This window comes from Malus domestica, chromosome 04, assembly GCF_042453785.1.
Source record: "Malus domestica chromosome 04, GDT2T_hap1".
Lineage (NCBI taxonomy): Eukaryota > Viridiplantae > Streptophyta > Magnoliopsida > Rosales > Rosaceae > Malus > Malus domestica.
In genome coordinates, this window is record NC_091664.1 from 2,809,216 (window position 1) to 2,825,677 (window position 16,462).

A 16,462-nucleotide genomic window follows, 5' to 3' on the forward strand; every position below is an offset into this window, starting at 1 on the left:
AATAAACCTAACACAGCAAATACATTTATACACCAATAAAGATGTCATCCACATATAAAATAAGGAATATGAATTTCGAGCCACACACCTTTAAATAAATGCAGTCATCGATTTTGTTTTCATGGAAACCAAGGGTAGTCACTTTCTCATCAAATTTCAAATACCATTGACGTGAGGCTTGCTTCAAACCATATATAGATTTATTTAACCTACATACCATGTTTTCTTCTCCTTCTTTCACAAAGCCTGGGGGCTGACTCATGTACATGTCTTCTTCCAGATCACCATTGAGAAATGCCGTTTTAACATCCATTTGGTGAAGCTCAAGGTTGTAATGTGCCACTAAAGCTGTTGAGACTGGTGAGAAAGTCTCTATGTAATCAATTCCCTCAGTTTGAGTAAACCCTTAGCCACCAATCTCGCCTTGTATCTCTCAATCTTGCCAACTGAATCTTTCTTGGTTTTAAACACCCATTTGCACCCTATAGCTTTGACATTTTCACGTGCATGAACTAGAGTCCACACATTGTTGACCTACATAGATTTTAATTCATCCACCATTGCTTCATACCAAAGATTAGAATGCTCAGACTTCATTGCTTGTTCGAACGTGATTGGATCTTCTGAAATACCTCAGTGACTTCAATTTATTGGAGATAAACTAGGTACTCATCAGGGACTACTGACCTCCTAGTTCTCGGTGGTTGCACTATCCTATCAAGGGTGACTTGTTGTTCAAGCAATTTATTTCCTGTTGATGATGAAGGCTCAGTTGCATTTTGTGTCTGAGTTTGATCACTTGGATGATTGAATTGTTGAATCTTGAATTCTATCTGTGGTTGAACTTAATTTAGAACCCCATGGTGATCTTGTGCAATACATGTGTTCATGGTATCATTATTAACAATCAGGTCCAACTTAATATCAGGAAGCACAACCATTGTCTCATCAAAATCAAAGCTTATCTCTTTACTTTGATAATCTTGGAAGTCTTCATCACTTTCAATGAATTTGGCCACACTTGTCTCAAATATCATGTTGGGAAGACTAGGAGAGTAAAACCTTTAACCCTTGGATTTATTAGGAAATCCCATAAAATTACAAGAGACAGTCTTTGAGTCTAACTTCAACTTTGCCTCTGCACATTATTGGATGAAAAAAAAAATGCGCTCATTATTGGATGAAAGCCCTGTTGTTTTGAGCATTTTGTATCTGGCGGAGAGGAGAAGTTTTCTATTGAAGTTGACAATGACTTTATCTTCTTCATTTTTTAAAGGTCAGATTATTTCTTACATAAGAGACCCTGCATAAGCTTATAAGTAGTTGCGTAACTTCTCATATTGCTAATTGGTTTTATGGTGGAACCTTAACTTTTTTTATGGGATCATAGCAGTTTGTCCCATGTGTGAAGCTCAATAACCACATGCGCTCCACGTCACCCATTTTGCTAATTGATTTTATAGTGAAACCTTAATTTCATCACAAATGAGAAATGAACATGCACACCCCTTTTTTCCTTCTGCACTCCATTGTTTATTCTATAAGGGGGTGTTTGTTTGACCTCCTTAACTTTCATTGGATTAGACTAGATTAAATATTAGTGTAATCCTTGTTTGTTTCCATACGGGACTAGTTTTAATGGGATTAGTTGGGACTCGCGTTCACTAAAAATCCATGGGACTAGCTAAGAATTTCCCTTCGTCTTGCTAGATTCACCTCCTCGACCTCGATTTCGACAGCACAGGCTTCGGGCACAGCTTATCTCCGACGACGAACTTGTCAACTGCTTCATCTCCGCCGATTACGTCGTCGACTGCATCTTTTCAATCATCTTCTTCTTCCTTGCCATTGCCATGGCTGTGAAGCAACTCCTGGTGAGAGCGTTTCTCTTTTTAGAATACAATTTCAATTTTTGCACTTGAATTTGATTTGGCTGTGCTATGATTGTGAATTTCAATTTCTCTATGATTTTTTAGGTTAGAGAAATTATTTGGCTGTGGTATTTTTGATATCAATTTCTGTGAATTTCAATTTCTATAATTTTGTATGATTTTTGTTCTGAAAAGCTTTGTTGGGTGATTTTTAATTTTCTTAGCCGCTGAGCTGATGGTGGATTCTAGATGATGACTTTGATGAACCAATTGGGTGATGAATGAGCTTGGATTGAGTGAGATTCTTTTCCTCTATCACACCAAATACGTTGGCGACCATGAGAGCTTCTTCAGCGTTGGTGACCATGCGTTGACTCCAAGCTCATATATCTGTAGGTTTAATTGGTTTCTAGGAATAACCCAACACCATGGTTGATTTTTCGGATTATGTTTGAAACCCAGATGAAGTTTTTGTTGGTGATATCATATTTGACTATCAGTTGGATCTGTTTGATATAGAAAATGAAAATATGGTTACTTGCTTTCTTGATTGAATTATGTAATTTTAGTGTATATACTTGTTAATTTTAGTTGAAAATTTGATTGGTTTTTACTACTTTAATGTTGGATTTGAGAACTGGAAAATTTGGTTGAACTTCTGATGTTGGTTGAAATTGAAGTTGAAGCAAATAACATGGACATCAAAGTTGAAGCAAATAACATGGAAGTTCAATATTAAATAAGTCATTCAATATTAAATAAGTCATTTAATATTGAACTTCTCACGGGGTTTTTTTTTTTTTTTTTTAATTATCTTGCTTCTTAGTCCGGCACTGCACCAAACACTTCACTAAGTCAGTCCAACTTAGTCTAGTCTAAGCTAGTCCAGCTTAGTCCCTGAAGCTAGTCCAGACCAAGATAGTGTGCAACAAACGCACCCTAAGTTCTCATTTGACTAGTTTTGTTGGAACTTCAACTTCTTCAAAAATGAGAAATAATACCTACATGCCCCTTTTATCTTTCCACACACCATTGATTATTTCTATAATTTCTCATTTAACTAATTCAATTCAAAGGCTAAAAGTAAACATAAGAAAATGAGTATCTGAAAATCACTTTCCTACCCAAAACGACATAATTTCAAGATTCTATTTGATTGTGGTCATTCCTTAAGTAAAGATGTTTTGTAGGCTTTGCTTGTGCTTTTTACAAGCAACCACCATCCTAAACCATCTTGCTTTTGTGAGTGTTCATTTGCACACAAGTTTTGGCTTCATGCCTCCGGAACTGTCCCATTCCTCCGTCAGATCAACGAAACGTGACACTAGATTAATAATAATGGGATTAAAAGTGTTTAAGTTCGTTTTATGACCTACGTAATCTACGATTACTAAGATTTCTTTCGTCGTCTCTTATTGAATGATGAAATAGTAATTGGAAAAAACACTCTAAAACTGTACAAAAGTACTTCAAGAACTGAGTTGATTTAGAGATGATGAAAGGAATCTCAGTAATCTTAGATTAAGGACAATAAGAGATTATGAAAGGAATTCAAGAACTCCTTATCTATTCAATTGTCAAGCTTAATTAATTGTTAATGAGGTTTGAAATTTCTTTACCCATTATCAATTCAATTTTGGTTTTTTTTATTTATTATAAAATATTTTGTTTTTACAAATGATACAAACGATAGATTATTTACACTAAATTTATTTAAACTGTGAGAAGCGATGAGAGTTTAAACTTAGGTTGTAGTGGGTTAAAGAGGAAGATCCTAACCACCAAGACAATTCACCACTTGCTTTTTCATAAAATATTAAGTTTGAAAGTATTTTATCTAGTGTAACACTGAGGAAGACCCTAATCCCCTTTCTCTCATATTTTCTCTATATCTTTAGTAACAAAAATGAAAACTAAAAAGAAAAAAAAGGAAAAAGGGTTATGGCCCCTAAATTTATTTGGATGATTGATGTGGGCTTAATACCACTCTAAATGATTAAGAGCTCATTTGCAATTACTTTTATAAAAAAACACTTTTATTCATAAACGTTTTTTTACTAGAAGTGTTATTATTCACACGTCAAAAATTTTATTGAAAATTCATATATGCTTAAGAAAAACACTTGAAGGTGATTAAGCACCTGCTGCTTTCTCCATAACAGGCTCTAGTAAGGTAGCAGCAGGAGGGCATGAATATTCGAATGAGGTGATGCAATAATCAAAAAGCCTTGAAGGGAAGTGGAGGGCTGCGTGAAATAATTGGGGTTTCTCCAAAAGTGTGAAAGTGAATTCTACCCATAATTGCTTGTCTGGTCAGCGGTCACCAGTGAACAATAATGGTACGTATGAAAAAACGCATGCATGCATGCTTCAACATGCTTGTGGCCCATGCTCGCGTAAATTACAAGTTTTGCAAGTAGACGAATGGTTGGGATAGCAATGCTATACATCTGCCTTGACCAATCAACAAAGTGAAGATCCATTTTTAACTAGAGATTTCAAATATTATTTTAGCATATCAAAGGCTCTAATGGATTGAAAATGATGCAGGTTGGCTCAAGTACGAAACTTCAATCCCATTTTCTACAGATATATTGTCGATGTTGCAATATTAGTATTAACATAACCTCTAATCACATGCATATTTGTATTTAGTTAGAGTTGAACTTGAGGAAGCCATGGATGTAACTCAAGTAGTTTCTTCTACTCACTTGGAGACCTTATATTCTTATGGTATTCAGAATGTATTCTCTGTGAGTAGGGAATCCTTGTATATATAGAAGCAATGGTCGCCAACCTCCATCTATCGTGGAGGGTTGGTTATTTATCCGTTGCTCTAAGTCCTAGTCGTGGTTTAGTGGTTGTGGAACGTGCTTTTCAACAGAAATTGGAACTATATTCCTCAGTTATTGGAGCTAGTATTACACGTACTCAAACTCTTAATTAATTTGTTTCAGCAACCTATTATTTCACCTTTATCATAATTAGTTTAGTCCAAATAGGATTCTTACATTCTCCCACCAGCAAAAACAAAGCCGGATTTAACAAGCTGAGAAATTGAAATTAAACTCCTTCTTAAAGAAGGTACATAAAGTACATCACACAAATCCAAAATAAAACCACTGGACAGCCTGAGCCTTAAATTGCCTATTGCTTCTGCTACCACTTCATTCCCATTGCCAACAAAGACTTGAAAAACTTCTTTTTTTTGTTGTTGTAGTTCTTCTTGTAAGCCCCTGCAAGGAATTGGTGATGTGAACCGAGCAACCATTGTCAAACTACCAAAAATTAGGAGGGATTTCTACAAGATTAGTTTCAAAACAAACAAAAACATTGACAAAATTCATACCTTTCTTAATTTTTCAATTCTTTCTTTTCTCACAATCTCTCTTCAGATGTCCAAGTTTTTTTTGCAAAAGTAGCATTTGATATTGTCCGTATAATCCTTACTAAAAATATGAGTACACCCCTTGAAATTCAATTTTCTTTAAGGGACACTTTAGATGCGGTCCCTAACTATCAATATTCTTTGATTGAAACCTTGTTAGTTTTTAGTTTTTGATTGAGGTCCCTGACATTAATGTAATAATGTAAGTTACTATATTTTTTAAATTAAAAATTAAAAATTGAAATTTGTAATTGTTTATATTAATGAGATTTTAAATAAAACCCATAATTTATGGGATTAAAAATAATAAAATATAATTTATACTCTCTATTATATTGTGTGTGTGTGTGTGTGTACATATATGTATGGGTACATTAACCAAAATTAACAAAAAAAGTTATTGTACCAAAACATGGATACATTCTCAAATCAACGACAAAGAATGTACCCATATAAGTTTAAACATGGATTAAAAAAATTGAATGGATTTTATATTAAAAAAGGGTACATTTTACATATAACAAATTGATATATTTGAGAATGGGTACATTTAAGATTAAAAAAATTGAAAAATTATATGAATGGGTACATTTAGGATTAAAAATTAAGAATCTTTTTATATATATAAAAAAAACTAATAGGTACAAACTTAATTTAATTTAATTTTTTATTATTTTGGAAATGTTTGAATTGAAAATTAATTAGAAGTTTAATAGAGGTGTGAGTATTAAATCCTAAATTAATTACTAATTTTTATATTAAAAAATTATATAATAAACATGTAAATTCATTATCACATTAATGCTAGGGAATTGAATCAAAATTTGATAACTAATAAGGTCTTAGTTAATAAACAGTAAGAACTAGGGACCGGATACTAATTTTTCCTTTCTTTAATTAAAACCCATCATGATAAATTTCTCTAACCAAAACCCAATGACTAGGCTCCAACTAAGCAATATCCATAATTAAGTTTGACTTGGCAAAATTTGTATTTTTGGATGTCTAAATTACCCCTAATAACACTTACTTTGTGTCTCTCACTTATTATCTACATTTATTTTACATTATTTCATTCAATTAAATGTTCAAATACCTTATGGGGATTTAGAAAAAAACTTAAATGTCATGATTCCTATGTATTTAATAGCAAAAATTTACATGATACCAATGTGCCTTGTATAGTTGTTTTCACATGATGCTAACAAGTAAATTAGTATGTCCTACAATATAAAAAAGTTATTTTATTCAAAATTATCAATATTTTAAATGTAACTTAGGTAAATTATTTTGCACAACATATATAACAATAGAAGTTCCTAGTAAATTATGTATGATCCATGCAAAATAATTTACCTACAAAAAAAATAAATATTTTTTATTCAAAATTAATTAAATACCAATATTTTGCAAAAAAAATATAAAACAATTTACCTACATGCAAAATAATTTACCTACAAAATAAAAAAATGTCGATTGATTGCACAATCTATAGAATAATAACAAAATGTGGCTAGTATATATTTAATATCACATGAAAAATAATTTACCCACAAAATAAATAAATGTTTTTAGCCAATTGATTCAAATTAATTAATTACATATTATTTTACATAAAAATATAGATAAATTATTTGTATGCATATATATAATTTTAACAAAATGTGTCTAATACATACATGCAAAATAATTTACCTACAATGATTGTCAAACAAATAAAAGAAATTAAACATATGATGGTAAGAGAAGTATAAAGTAGATAATTTCATGATAATAAGGCACTTATTTCTCACAATTATGGTGAATAATTAAATTCATTAACATAATTAGAGTGTTGTGGCACAATTGTAAATAGTTTGAAAATAATAGGTATTTATTTGTTTACATGGCAATCTACTTCAAATTTGGGTTTGATTTGGATGTTTAAAATGAGATGGGTTTTTGTTATGGTTTATATCTAAAGAACCCTAATCCTTATTTGACTCAGGTCATTTGGAGGAGGATGCAACTATGGTAGTATTAGAGAAAGGATTAGGTTTAGAGAATGTACCAAATTGGTATGCAGCCTTTTTACCCTTATCTCCATGCACCAAGTTCACGGTGCCATAAATCTCATTCCTCTTGATTCTTGCTTCTTGTGTACATATAGAGATCAGATCATCGAGAGTCCACTTTTCCTTCTGAGTGTTGTAAGAAACATTCAATTGATCAAACTTTGAAGGCAGAGAGGTGAGCGCCATATGCACAATAAGTGCAACATCAACAGGGACCTCCAAGTCTTTGAGTTTGGCTGCAGTCTCCACCAATTTCAGGATGTGTTCCCTAACACTCTTGTTCTCGTAGAGCTTAAGTGATGTCAGGGTTGTCATCAGGTCTCCCATTTCAGCTTTTTCAAACTCTCTATACTTTGCCTCAACTGCCTCCAATAAATCTTTAGCCTTATCACATGTTGCAATGCCACCCCTCATAGTATCACTCATGGTTCATTTCATAACCATTAGTGACATTTGGTTTGCTTTCTCCCAGTTTTTAGCTTTCATTCTTTGATCCGCAGTTGAATCCTCAGTCACAGCTGCATGTTCATCTTCACGCAAGGCCAAGTCAAGGTCTATCAGCCCTAAGACAATTTCAATGTCTTCTTGAAGTTTCCCCCACTTAGTGGCTCAATAGAGGACAAGTTCATTGCAGAAGTGTTCACTGAGGAAGCCATGAAAACAAAATTAGGGTTAAATATTTGAACGCATGTTTTTCATCACACCTTTGGGCAAGAGTGAAAACTGTCATTGGCCTTTATTGTATAGCCATCACTAACGGATCTTATCATGCAATTATTTCAAGTCTTTGGACAAGAATATGACCTGATCAAAATGATGTCATACACTGATTAAAAACACTTAACAATTTATACAGTCTCCTCATTGGAAAAGAATGTGAACATTTCATAGGTTTTTGAATCACAATGTTTTTTTTTTAAGTAAACCTTCATCTTTCACTGAGAGCCATGGTTAGTTCATATACAACGCATAAACTTCAAAATTTATTCCATGAAATAAAAAAAATATGAAAAACAAATGTAACTGAGTTTTAAGGATTCCAGATACAACAACAACAACAAAGCCTTTTCCCACTAAGGATTCCAGATACAAAGAATTAAATTGTTCATATTATAGACCAAGGATTAGAGCCTGTTAATTTGGCTCTGATACCAAATGTTGGAATATTAGTATTAACAGAACCTCTAATCACATGCATATTTGTATTTAGTTAGAGTTGAATATGAGGAAGCCATGGATGTAACTCAAGCAGTTTCTTCTACTCACTTGGAGACCTTATATTCTTATGGTGATAAAACCCTCGTATTCATAATGTATTCTCTGTGAGTAGGGAACCCTTGTATATATAGAAGCAATGGTCGCCAACCTCCATCTATCGTGGAGGGTTGGTTATTCATTTGTTGCTCTTATTAAGGGTAAAAATGTAATATAGTTAGTAATATAGTTAGGTAGTTAGTATTTGGTTAAAGTAGTTAGGATTTCTATATAAACAGTATGTGTAATCTTCATTTGCTCAGTTAATACAAATCATATTTCTCTCTCTAAACTCTCTCACTCTAGAATCTCTCTTGGTTCTCTCTATCTTCTTCCTCTTCCTCTGTATCAATCCTTCATCTTTTACAATGTAGTTAACATGGTATCAGCAAAGGTTACTGGAGTGAGTGTTCAGGTGCTAACTGAGGAGTTGTGCAGTATATTTCTAATCACAGCCTGTCATTTCAGAGTCTAACCAACTCAGTTGTTAGCATGAATCTACAGTAAGTCCGGTTATACGTTAAAGTTTGAAGAAGTTGTTAACGGTAAATCCCACGAAGGGTAATCCCGTGGTTTGAGTAGGTAAATCCCACGAAGGGTAATACTACATAGATGTTGATTTCAATTGTTGAAATTGTGAAGGCCGATGCCATTGTTCAAAGAAGTTGTTTTTTTTTTGGTAAAATCCACAAAGGGCGATCCCGTGGTGCTATAGTTAAGGCCGATGCCACACTATAGTTTGTTAATTTTCTGTTTTTGTAAATATTAAAGGCCGAAGCCAAGTTGAATGAGATTGTTGACGGTGAATCCCACGAAGGGTAATCCCGTAAGAAGTGTTATACCGGCATGAGGGTGTGCTACAACTACTTTATAGAAGGTTGTTCTTGTGTACAACTCCTGATAGAGGCAGCGGCATACAGATGTCTTTATTTGTAAGGCAGTGGAAGAAATTTGGACAGACAGACAGAGGTTTTTAGTCAACAGCTTCAAAGAGGTCATGGGGTACACTTGTTTGATTCAGTGATCTGGGAAAGCTATAAGCTTTGGTGATATGGTTTGAGTATACGCGCTTACTCTCTGTCGTATGGCCGTACATCTACTTCAAGTTGTATGGTTTGATTCAGTGTCATGTTTTCTACATGACTTGCTGTTGAAGTGGTTTTGAAGGTAGTATTCACTGTGATGATGTTTGAATAGTTGCCTTTTGTCAGATGGTGATGTTGATCAATGGCAGAAAGATCGTTATTTCAAAAACCTGTGTGCGCGCAGGCTAATCCAAAGTGTTGACTCTAGTCAAAGTGCTACATGTGGACAGATGTTTGGGTATCAATCCAATGGTGGTTTTCCTAAATCTACAGTTTCAGTGCTACCATGTCTCAATTCTTCCAATCTCAAACTGAGTTTCCCCAGTTGAGATTGAGGGGGAGTATTAAGGGTAAAAATGTAATATAGTTAGTAATATAGTTAGGTAGTTAGTATTTGGTTAAAGTAGTTAGGATTTCTATATAAACAGTATGTGTAATCTTCATTTGCTCAGTTAATACAAATCATATTTCTCTCTCTAAACTCTCTCACTCTAGAATCTCTCTTGGTTCTCTCTATCTTCTTCCTCTTCCTCTGTATCAATCCTTCATCTTTTACAATGTAGTTAACAGCTCTAAGTCCCAGTCGTGGTTTAGTGGTTGTGGAACGTGCTTTTCAACAGCAGTTGGAACTATATTCCTCAGTTATAGGAGCTAGTATTACACGTACTAAACTCTTAATTAATTTGTTTAGGCAACCTATTATTTCACCTTTATCATAAATAGTTTAGTCCACATAGGATTCCTACGGTCAAGGTTTGACCTTTGTCTTTTCCTTGGTTGCTGATGGCGGCAACGACAATTATTACGCTGAGGAGTAGTTAGGGTTCCTAGGATTTGGGGCTTATCATCAACACTCAAAATATTAAGAGCTGTTCGTGACTGTTGTAAGAAACACTTCTACTCATTAGGACACCTCCAACTATGGAGAGCTAATAAAAGCACTTGGGCACAATTTTAGTCCTCAAAAATATTAATTTTTATTTTAATTAATGGTTGCGAGCTATTTTTTCTAGTTTCCAGCCAAGAAAGGGCTAAATATTAGCACCTCTATATCTTTGTTATATTTTAGTATGACCAAGTACCTCTTCACCATGTCATCAAGTGGTGGGCTTCGCGAAAAAGAAATGCCCAATTGCATGGGGACTGGCACTTGGACATTTCTTTTTGCCCTCAAAATACGCCCATTTGCAATGTACCATGTGGTTGGAGATTGTTTTGTTTTTTTGGAGCTAATATTGACCAAATTCTTTTGGTAGGAGATGACCTAATAGTTTTATTAGAATCGCTTTTGTTAAATGCATGTTAATTTTTTTTGTTAAAAATTCAAATGCTTATGAAAAAGCATTTAGAAGTACTTAAGTACCTACTGCTTCTCCATACAACAGTTATGACCTATAAACACTTGAGTTTTTCTGCTAAACGTAATATCAACCAACATTTTTAGACTTTGATGGAGCAGTGCTTAATAATAGGAGGGGGCATGGACATTATAGAATGATGTGATGTACTAAAAAAGCCTTGAAGCCTGAAGGCTGCGTGAAAAAAATCGGTTGGTTTCTCCCAGAGTATGAAAGTGAATTCTACTGCCCATAATTGCTTGTCTGGTCTGCCGTCGCACGCACTCACCAGTGAATAACGCTACGTATGAAAAACGCATGCGGGCATGCATGCATGCTTCAACATGCTTGAGGTTGATTCCCATGCGGGCGTAAATTACAAGTTTTGTATGCAGATGAATGGTTCGGGTAGCACTGCAGTAAAGGTAACACCATTTGTTAACAAGAGATTTGAAATTGAATAATTATTAGCACATCAAAGGCAATCCTGCGCTGTGCATATATATTGTAACTACATATATCATATAGGAAATTTTTATTTGAACCCATGTAATCTCTTTTTACACCCAACTTACTCTCTTCACCCATATTGTTTTTTATTAAAGAATTAATCTCTCTTTAAACCCAAATTTATTACTTAAACTATTCTCTCAAATCCAATTCAAAATGTTAATTTATCTTTACACCAATTCCCTTTATAAAATATCATCTATAATTGAATTTTTTTTTTAAAGAGGCGTCCTTGGCCCACCCCCTCTTCCCACTAGCATTTCCATGGCTACTTTTTTTTTTCCTTTCTATTACCAAACCCAGACATTTGCCTTTTTTCTTTCTATTGATGTGCATAAGCAACAAATTAAACAATTCATCCCCTTATATTTATCAACAAGCAAGGAAGTTTATAATCTAAGAACAATTGGTAAGAAGTTTTTCCTTAGAATTTTCCAATTGTAGAAAGTTTAACAAACAATTCGGGAATGATGAAAAAAATTGAAACCCAAATACTCATCTTCTAAACTTTAAAAAAATTGAAATTAAACGAACAAAATATTCATAAATTGAGTCATACCTTAGTTGGAGGATTCAAAACTTCAAAATCACCATCCATCACTAAAAATGCTTGTTTTTCTGTACAAGACCTATTAGGGTTTTAGCCAGAATGAACGTAGGATAAACAATAAGTGATGGTAGGGTTTAATTGGTTTATGATAAATTTGAGTTTTATTATTAATTTCATTTTGTACTTATTAATAATATGCAATAGGGTAAAATAGATAATTAATAATTTAAATTTAAGTTGGGGGTAGAAAGATGTTACATGGGTTGAAATAAAATTTTTCTATCATATATGCCACATCAATCAAGTGTCGGTATAATGCAAATTAAGTTCATAGTTGAATCAATTTGATTTACAAGTTGTTTGATAGTTGTTGATGCACAAAACCGGAAGGGTCTTGGAACAATGTAAATCCGATTATGAATCTGCAAGAAATGTAAATAACACAAGATGTATCGTGGTTCACCCCAATGTTTGGGCTACATCCACACTGATATTGTATTTCTCTGTTTGTGAGAGGATGAGAGGGTGAGAGCTTCTGAGGGTGAGAGAGCTCTTCCCATGGCCTAAGAATTGGCATCCCCTAATGAGGAGAGTGAGGAGTCATTTTATAGAATAAGGACTTCTCACTTATTACATATTTGCCCCTTCATTTATTACATAATTACATTTAAGTCAACCGAGTATTTATACGAGATCTAAATACGGAGGCCCTAAGTATGGTACAAACAGTAGTCCCCCAAGTCTTTAGTCAAGAGAGTCTTTTGGCTCGAGACTTGCAATTTAGTCCATGTGTGGGCCGAAGTAACTAGATGTCGTCTAGAACTGAATACTTGATATGAGGCGGTGCTTAATGTGAAATGATGCTCAACTAGAAGTAGCATATGTTGCGAGGCTGCTCAGCTTGTGACGTTGAAGGTGAGGGAGTCTTTTTTATAGAATAAGGGCTCGCTACTCAATACATAAGTGATGGGCTAGAGTTGATGCTCTCTAATGATGGTGAGGGAGTCATTTTTATAGAATAAGGGCTCACTCCTCAATACATAAGTGATGGGTTAGGAGTGATGCTCGCGGCGAGGCGGTTGCTCAGCTGGCGACGATGCTCTCTAATGAAGGTGAGAGAGTCCCTTTTATAAAATAAGGGATCGCTCCTCAGTACATGAATAATGGATGCTCTCTAATGAAAGTGAGGGAGTCCCTTTTATAGAATAAGGGCTCGCTCCTCAATACATAAATAATGGGCTAAGTCCCCCAAGTACTTTTTATGAGGCCCAATATATGGTACATAGTGTAGTCCCCCAAGTCTTCAGTCAATATAGTTTGTTGGCTGGAAACTTCAAATTGAATCCATGTATGGGCCGAAGTGGCGGTTGTTCGGAGGCGGTATTTGTATACCCTGCATTGAAGCTTTGTAGGTGAAGCTTTGCAAGTGAAGCTTTGAAGCTTGAGCTTTTGTAAATGAAGCTTTAAAACTGGAGCTCTGTAAATGAAGCTTTCGAAACTAGAGCTCTGTAAATGAAGCTTTTGAAGCTGATTGACATGAGTGATGCTCATAAATGTTTATGTTGATTGACATGAGTGATGCTCATGGATGTTAACATGAGTGATGCTCATGAATGTTGACATGAGTGATGCTCATGAATGTTTATGTATGATTGATATGAGTGATGCTCATGAATGTTTATGTATGATTGACATAAGTGATGCTCATGAATAATTTTGGAGTACTGGACGTACTTTTGATCACCTGGTTGGAGATAATAACGGCAGGCTGCCGAATAATTTTGGAGTACTGGGCGTACTTTTGATCACATGGTTGGTGGTAATAGCGGCAGGCTGCCGAATAATTTTGGAGTACTGGGCATACTTTTGATCACTTGGTTGGTGATAATAGCGGCAGGCTGCTAAATAATTTTGGAGTACTAGGCATACTTTTGATCACCTAGTTGGTGGTAATAGTGGCAGGTTGCCGAATAATTTTTTGTAGTACTTGACGTACTTTTGATCACCTGGTTGGTGATAATAGCGACAAAGTGCTGAATAAATTTGAAGTCATAGGCTCTGGCTCTTTTGGGCATATGGGTCTTCACCCTCCACATAACATTCCAACCCATTATTTTGGGCTTTTTTTATATTTCATTTTTTTATATTACCCTCTGGTGGGATTTATACAGATGTCTTCGAAAGATAAGAAAAATAAATCACATCATTCAAAAATAAGGAAAGTAAATCACATCATTCTGGTGGGGGTGTTTATTCCTTGCTTTTGCAGTGTGGGTGTTTATTCCTTGCTTTTGCAATGTCCCCATGTGCTCTCGCAGATGAAAGCCTCCATTTTACTTTCTGCTTTTTCTCTGTTGTTTCTACTTTTTCGACAAGCTGATGGACGGAAAGGGTGGCCTTGTATGGCTCCATAACCGTGTCAGACACCTTTGGGGATGGGAAGACAGAAAATGTTAACATCATTCGATCCGGGTAAATCACATGGAGGATCCTCTCTTCCCAATGCAGGGATTCCCATGTGACATACAAACCAATGAAGGGATTCGCATGTGCATCTCCTTAACAAGATCCTGTCTTATCCCTGCATGGATAAGAGTTCCCATGTGATTTCCTCTCTTATCTTCTTCGTTGCTTTTCTGCTTGGCAATTTCCAAAAAGGCAATTTCTCCATTATTCTTATGGGCCATGACGGTGGTACTGCCGGATGTGACATTGATGGCAAGCTTCTGGCATTTTTGCAAGTACGTTATTTTAGTCTTCTCAAGCTCATCGTCGTCATCGTCATCATGACCACCGTTTGGGTGATATCCACCTTCCGAGTAGCGGACGTAGCATTTATCCAATAACATGTCGCCTCACGCACTGGTCCCTTACACGGACCTGAGCTGTCCGACGACTTCTGACAGACAATCCCGGCATTTGCTCGTACTCAAATCCCCGACACACTGCGCCAACCGCTGACTCTGACGGCGTGTAAGTTCCTTCACTGGTCAATGAATCTGAGTCAAACCCAGTCGATGGCTCATATTTCTTAACAACCACGATTTTGTCCTCCACCCTTAAGAACGTTGCGTTGTCGTACTTCTCAAAACAGCCTTTGCAGGAGTCGAGGCACTGCAACGCACCACTGCAGGAGTCGAGGCAGAGGGTTCCGAGTTGACTCACCTAGCGAGCGACGCACTGGGACCAGTCGATGTTGCTGAGGTCGCCGCGACATTGGAAGAGGCCATAGGGTGTCCTAGGAGCCGGTGGAGCTGCTATCGGGGAATGTGAAGTTGTTGTAGGTGGAGAACATGGTTAAGTTGATCAGGGAGGTGAGGAGCGAGTTTACTTTCGACTCGTAGAGCGAACCCGAGAGGTATCTTTGCTGGGAACAGCCGCCGAAGACGAAAGAAGTGGTTGCGGAGGACGACAGGGTTGTAAGGAAGGAAATAGTGAGGAGGAAAACAAAAATAGAAGACATCATATTTTGTTTTGTGAGATGGTGGCTGTAACAAGTTAGAAGAGAGAGAGAGGTCTCTGTGTTTTTTTTTTTTTTTGGATTTCTTTTTGCCGGGTCTTCTGGGTTGGAAAAATAACATTGACAAACTTTGATTTGAATTTTGATCTCAACTCTGGAGCTTTTGATCTCTCTCACACACACTCTCTCTCTCCTCTGTGTGTATTGTTTCTCTCTAGAAAGTAGAGAGATGGTGGAGTTTGGGAGTTATCTTGATGTGGTGGAGGAACAAAGGACGGGCATTGAGGCTTTGGGCTCTTGGGTTTTTTGCAGATTCATGGTGGTGAGATGAAAAAATAAAAGAGAACCGACACAGCTTTTCGTGTCGTTTTCCACAGACGGCGCCAAATGTTGATGCATAAAACCAGAGAGGTCTTGGAACAACGTAAATTCAACCGTGAATCTGCAAGAAATGTAAATAACACAAGATGTATCGTGGTTCATCCCAATGTTTGGGCTATGTCCACACTGATATTGTATTTCTCTGTTTGTGAGAGGATGAGAATGTGAGAGCTTCTGAGGGTGAGAGAGCTTTTCCCATGGCCTAAGAATTGGCCTCCCCCAATGAGGAGAGTGAGGAGTCCTTTTATAGAATAAGGGCTCCTCACTTATTACATATTTGCCTCTTCATTTATTACATAATTACATTTAAGTCGTCCGAATATTTATACGAGATCTAAATACGGAGGCCCTAAGTATGGTACAAACAATAGCTATTTTATTTTTTTAGTTTTTAGTTTTTTTATTTTAATTTATGGATTTTAGTTTTTAGTTTTTTAAAAATTAAAATCTTATTTAGAACTACTTTCACTTTTCAGTATGAAAACTGAAAACCAAAAAGTGGAAACTCAAAACTAAATTTTAAAAATTCAAGAAAGTAGTTTTTGTTGCAGTCCTATTTAGAATAGGAATGT

The 16,462-nt window shown here is 35.6% G+C and overlaps 1 protein-coding gene and 1 pseudogene across 1 annotated transcript; both read right to left on the bottom strand.

Annotated features, from left to right (window-relative positions):
* Window positions 1–4,818: 4,818 nt before the first annotated feature.
* Window positions 4,819–8,025, bottom strand: LOC139195122 (uncharacterized). Its single transcript, XM_070820315.1, has 2 exons — window positions 7,310–8,025; window positions 4,819–5,107 (listed from the first exon to the last, which is right to left on the bottom strand). Exons 1-2 carry the CDS (start codon window positions 7,737–7,739, stop codon window positions 5,031–5,033), a joined length of 507 nt encoding a protein of 168 aa, XP_070676416.1. The 5' UTR covers window positions 7,740–8,025; the 3' UTR covers window positions 4,819–5,030.
* Window positions 8,026–14,526: 6,501 nt separating this feature from the next.
* Window positions 14,527–15,512, bottom strand: LOC114824594 (plasmodesmata-located protein 6-like; annotated as a pseudogene).
* Window positions 15,513–16,462: the final 950 nt, after the last annotated feature.

What these genes read in the sequence shown, in the direction of transcription:
- LOC139195122 (XM_070820315.1), bottom strand. Translation starts at nt 7,739, where the DNA reads ATGAGTGATACTATGAGGGGTGGCATTGCAACATGTGATAAGGCTAAA. An exon ending in AAAGGCTGCATACCAATTTG is followed by an intron (nt 5,108 to 7,309) that starts GTACATTCTCTA and finishes AATTCCTTGCAG; the next exon opens with GGGCTTACAAGAAGAACTAC.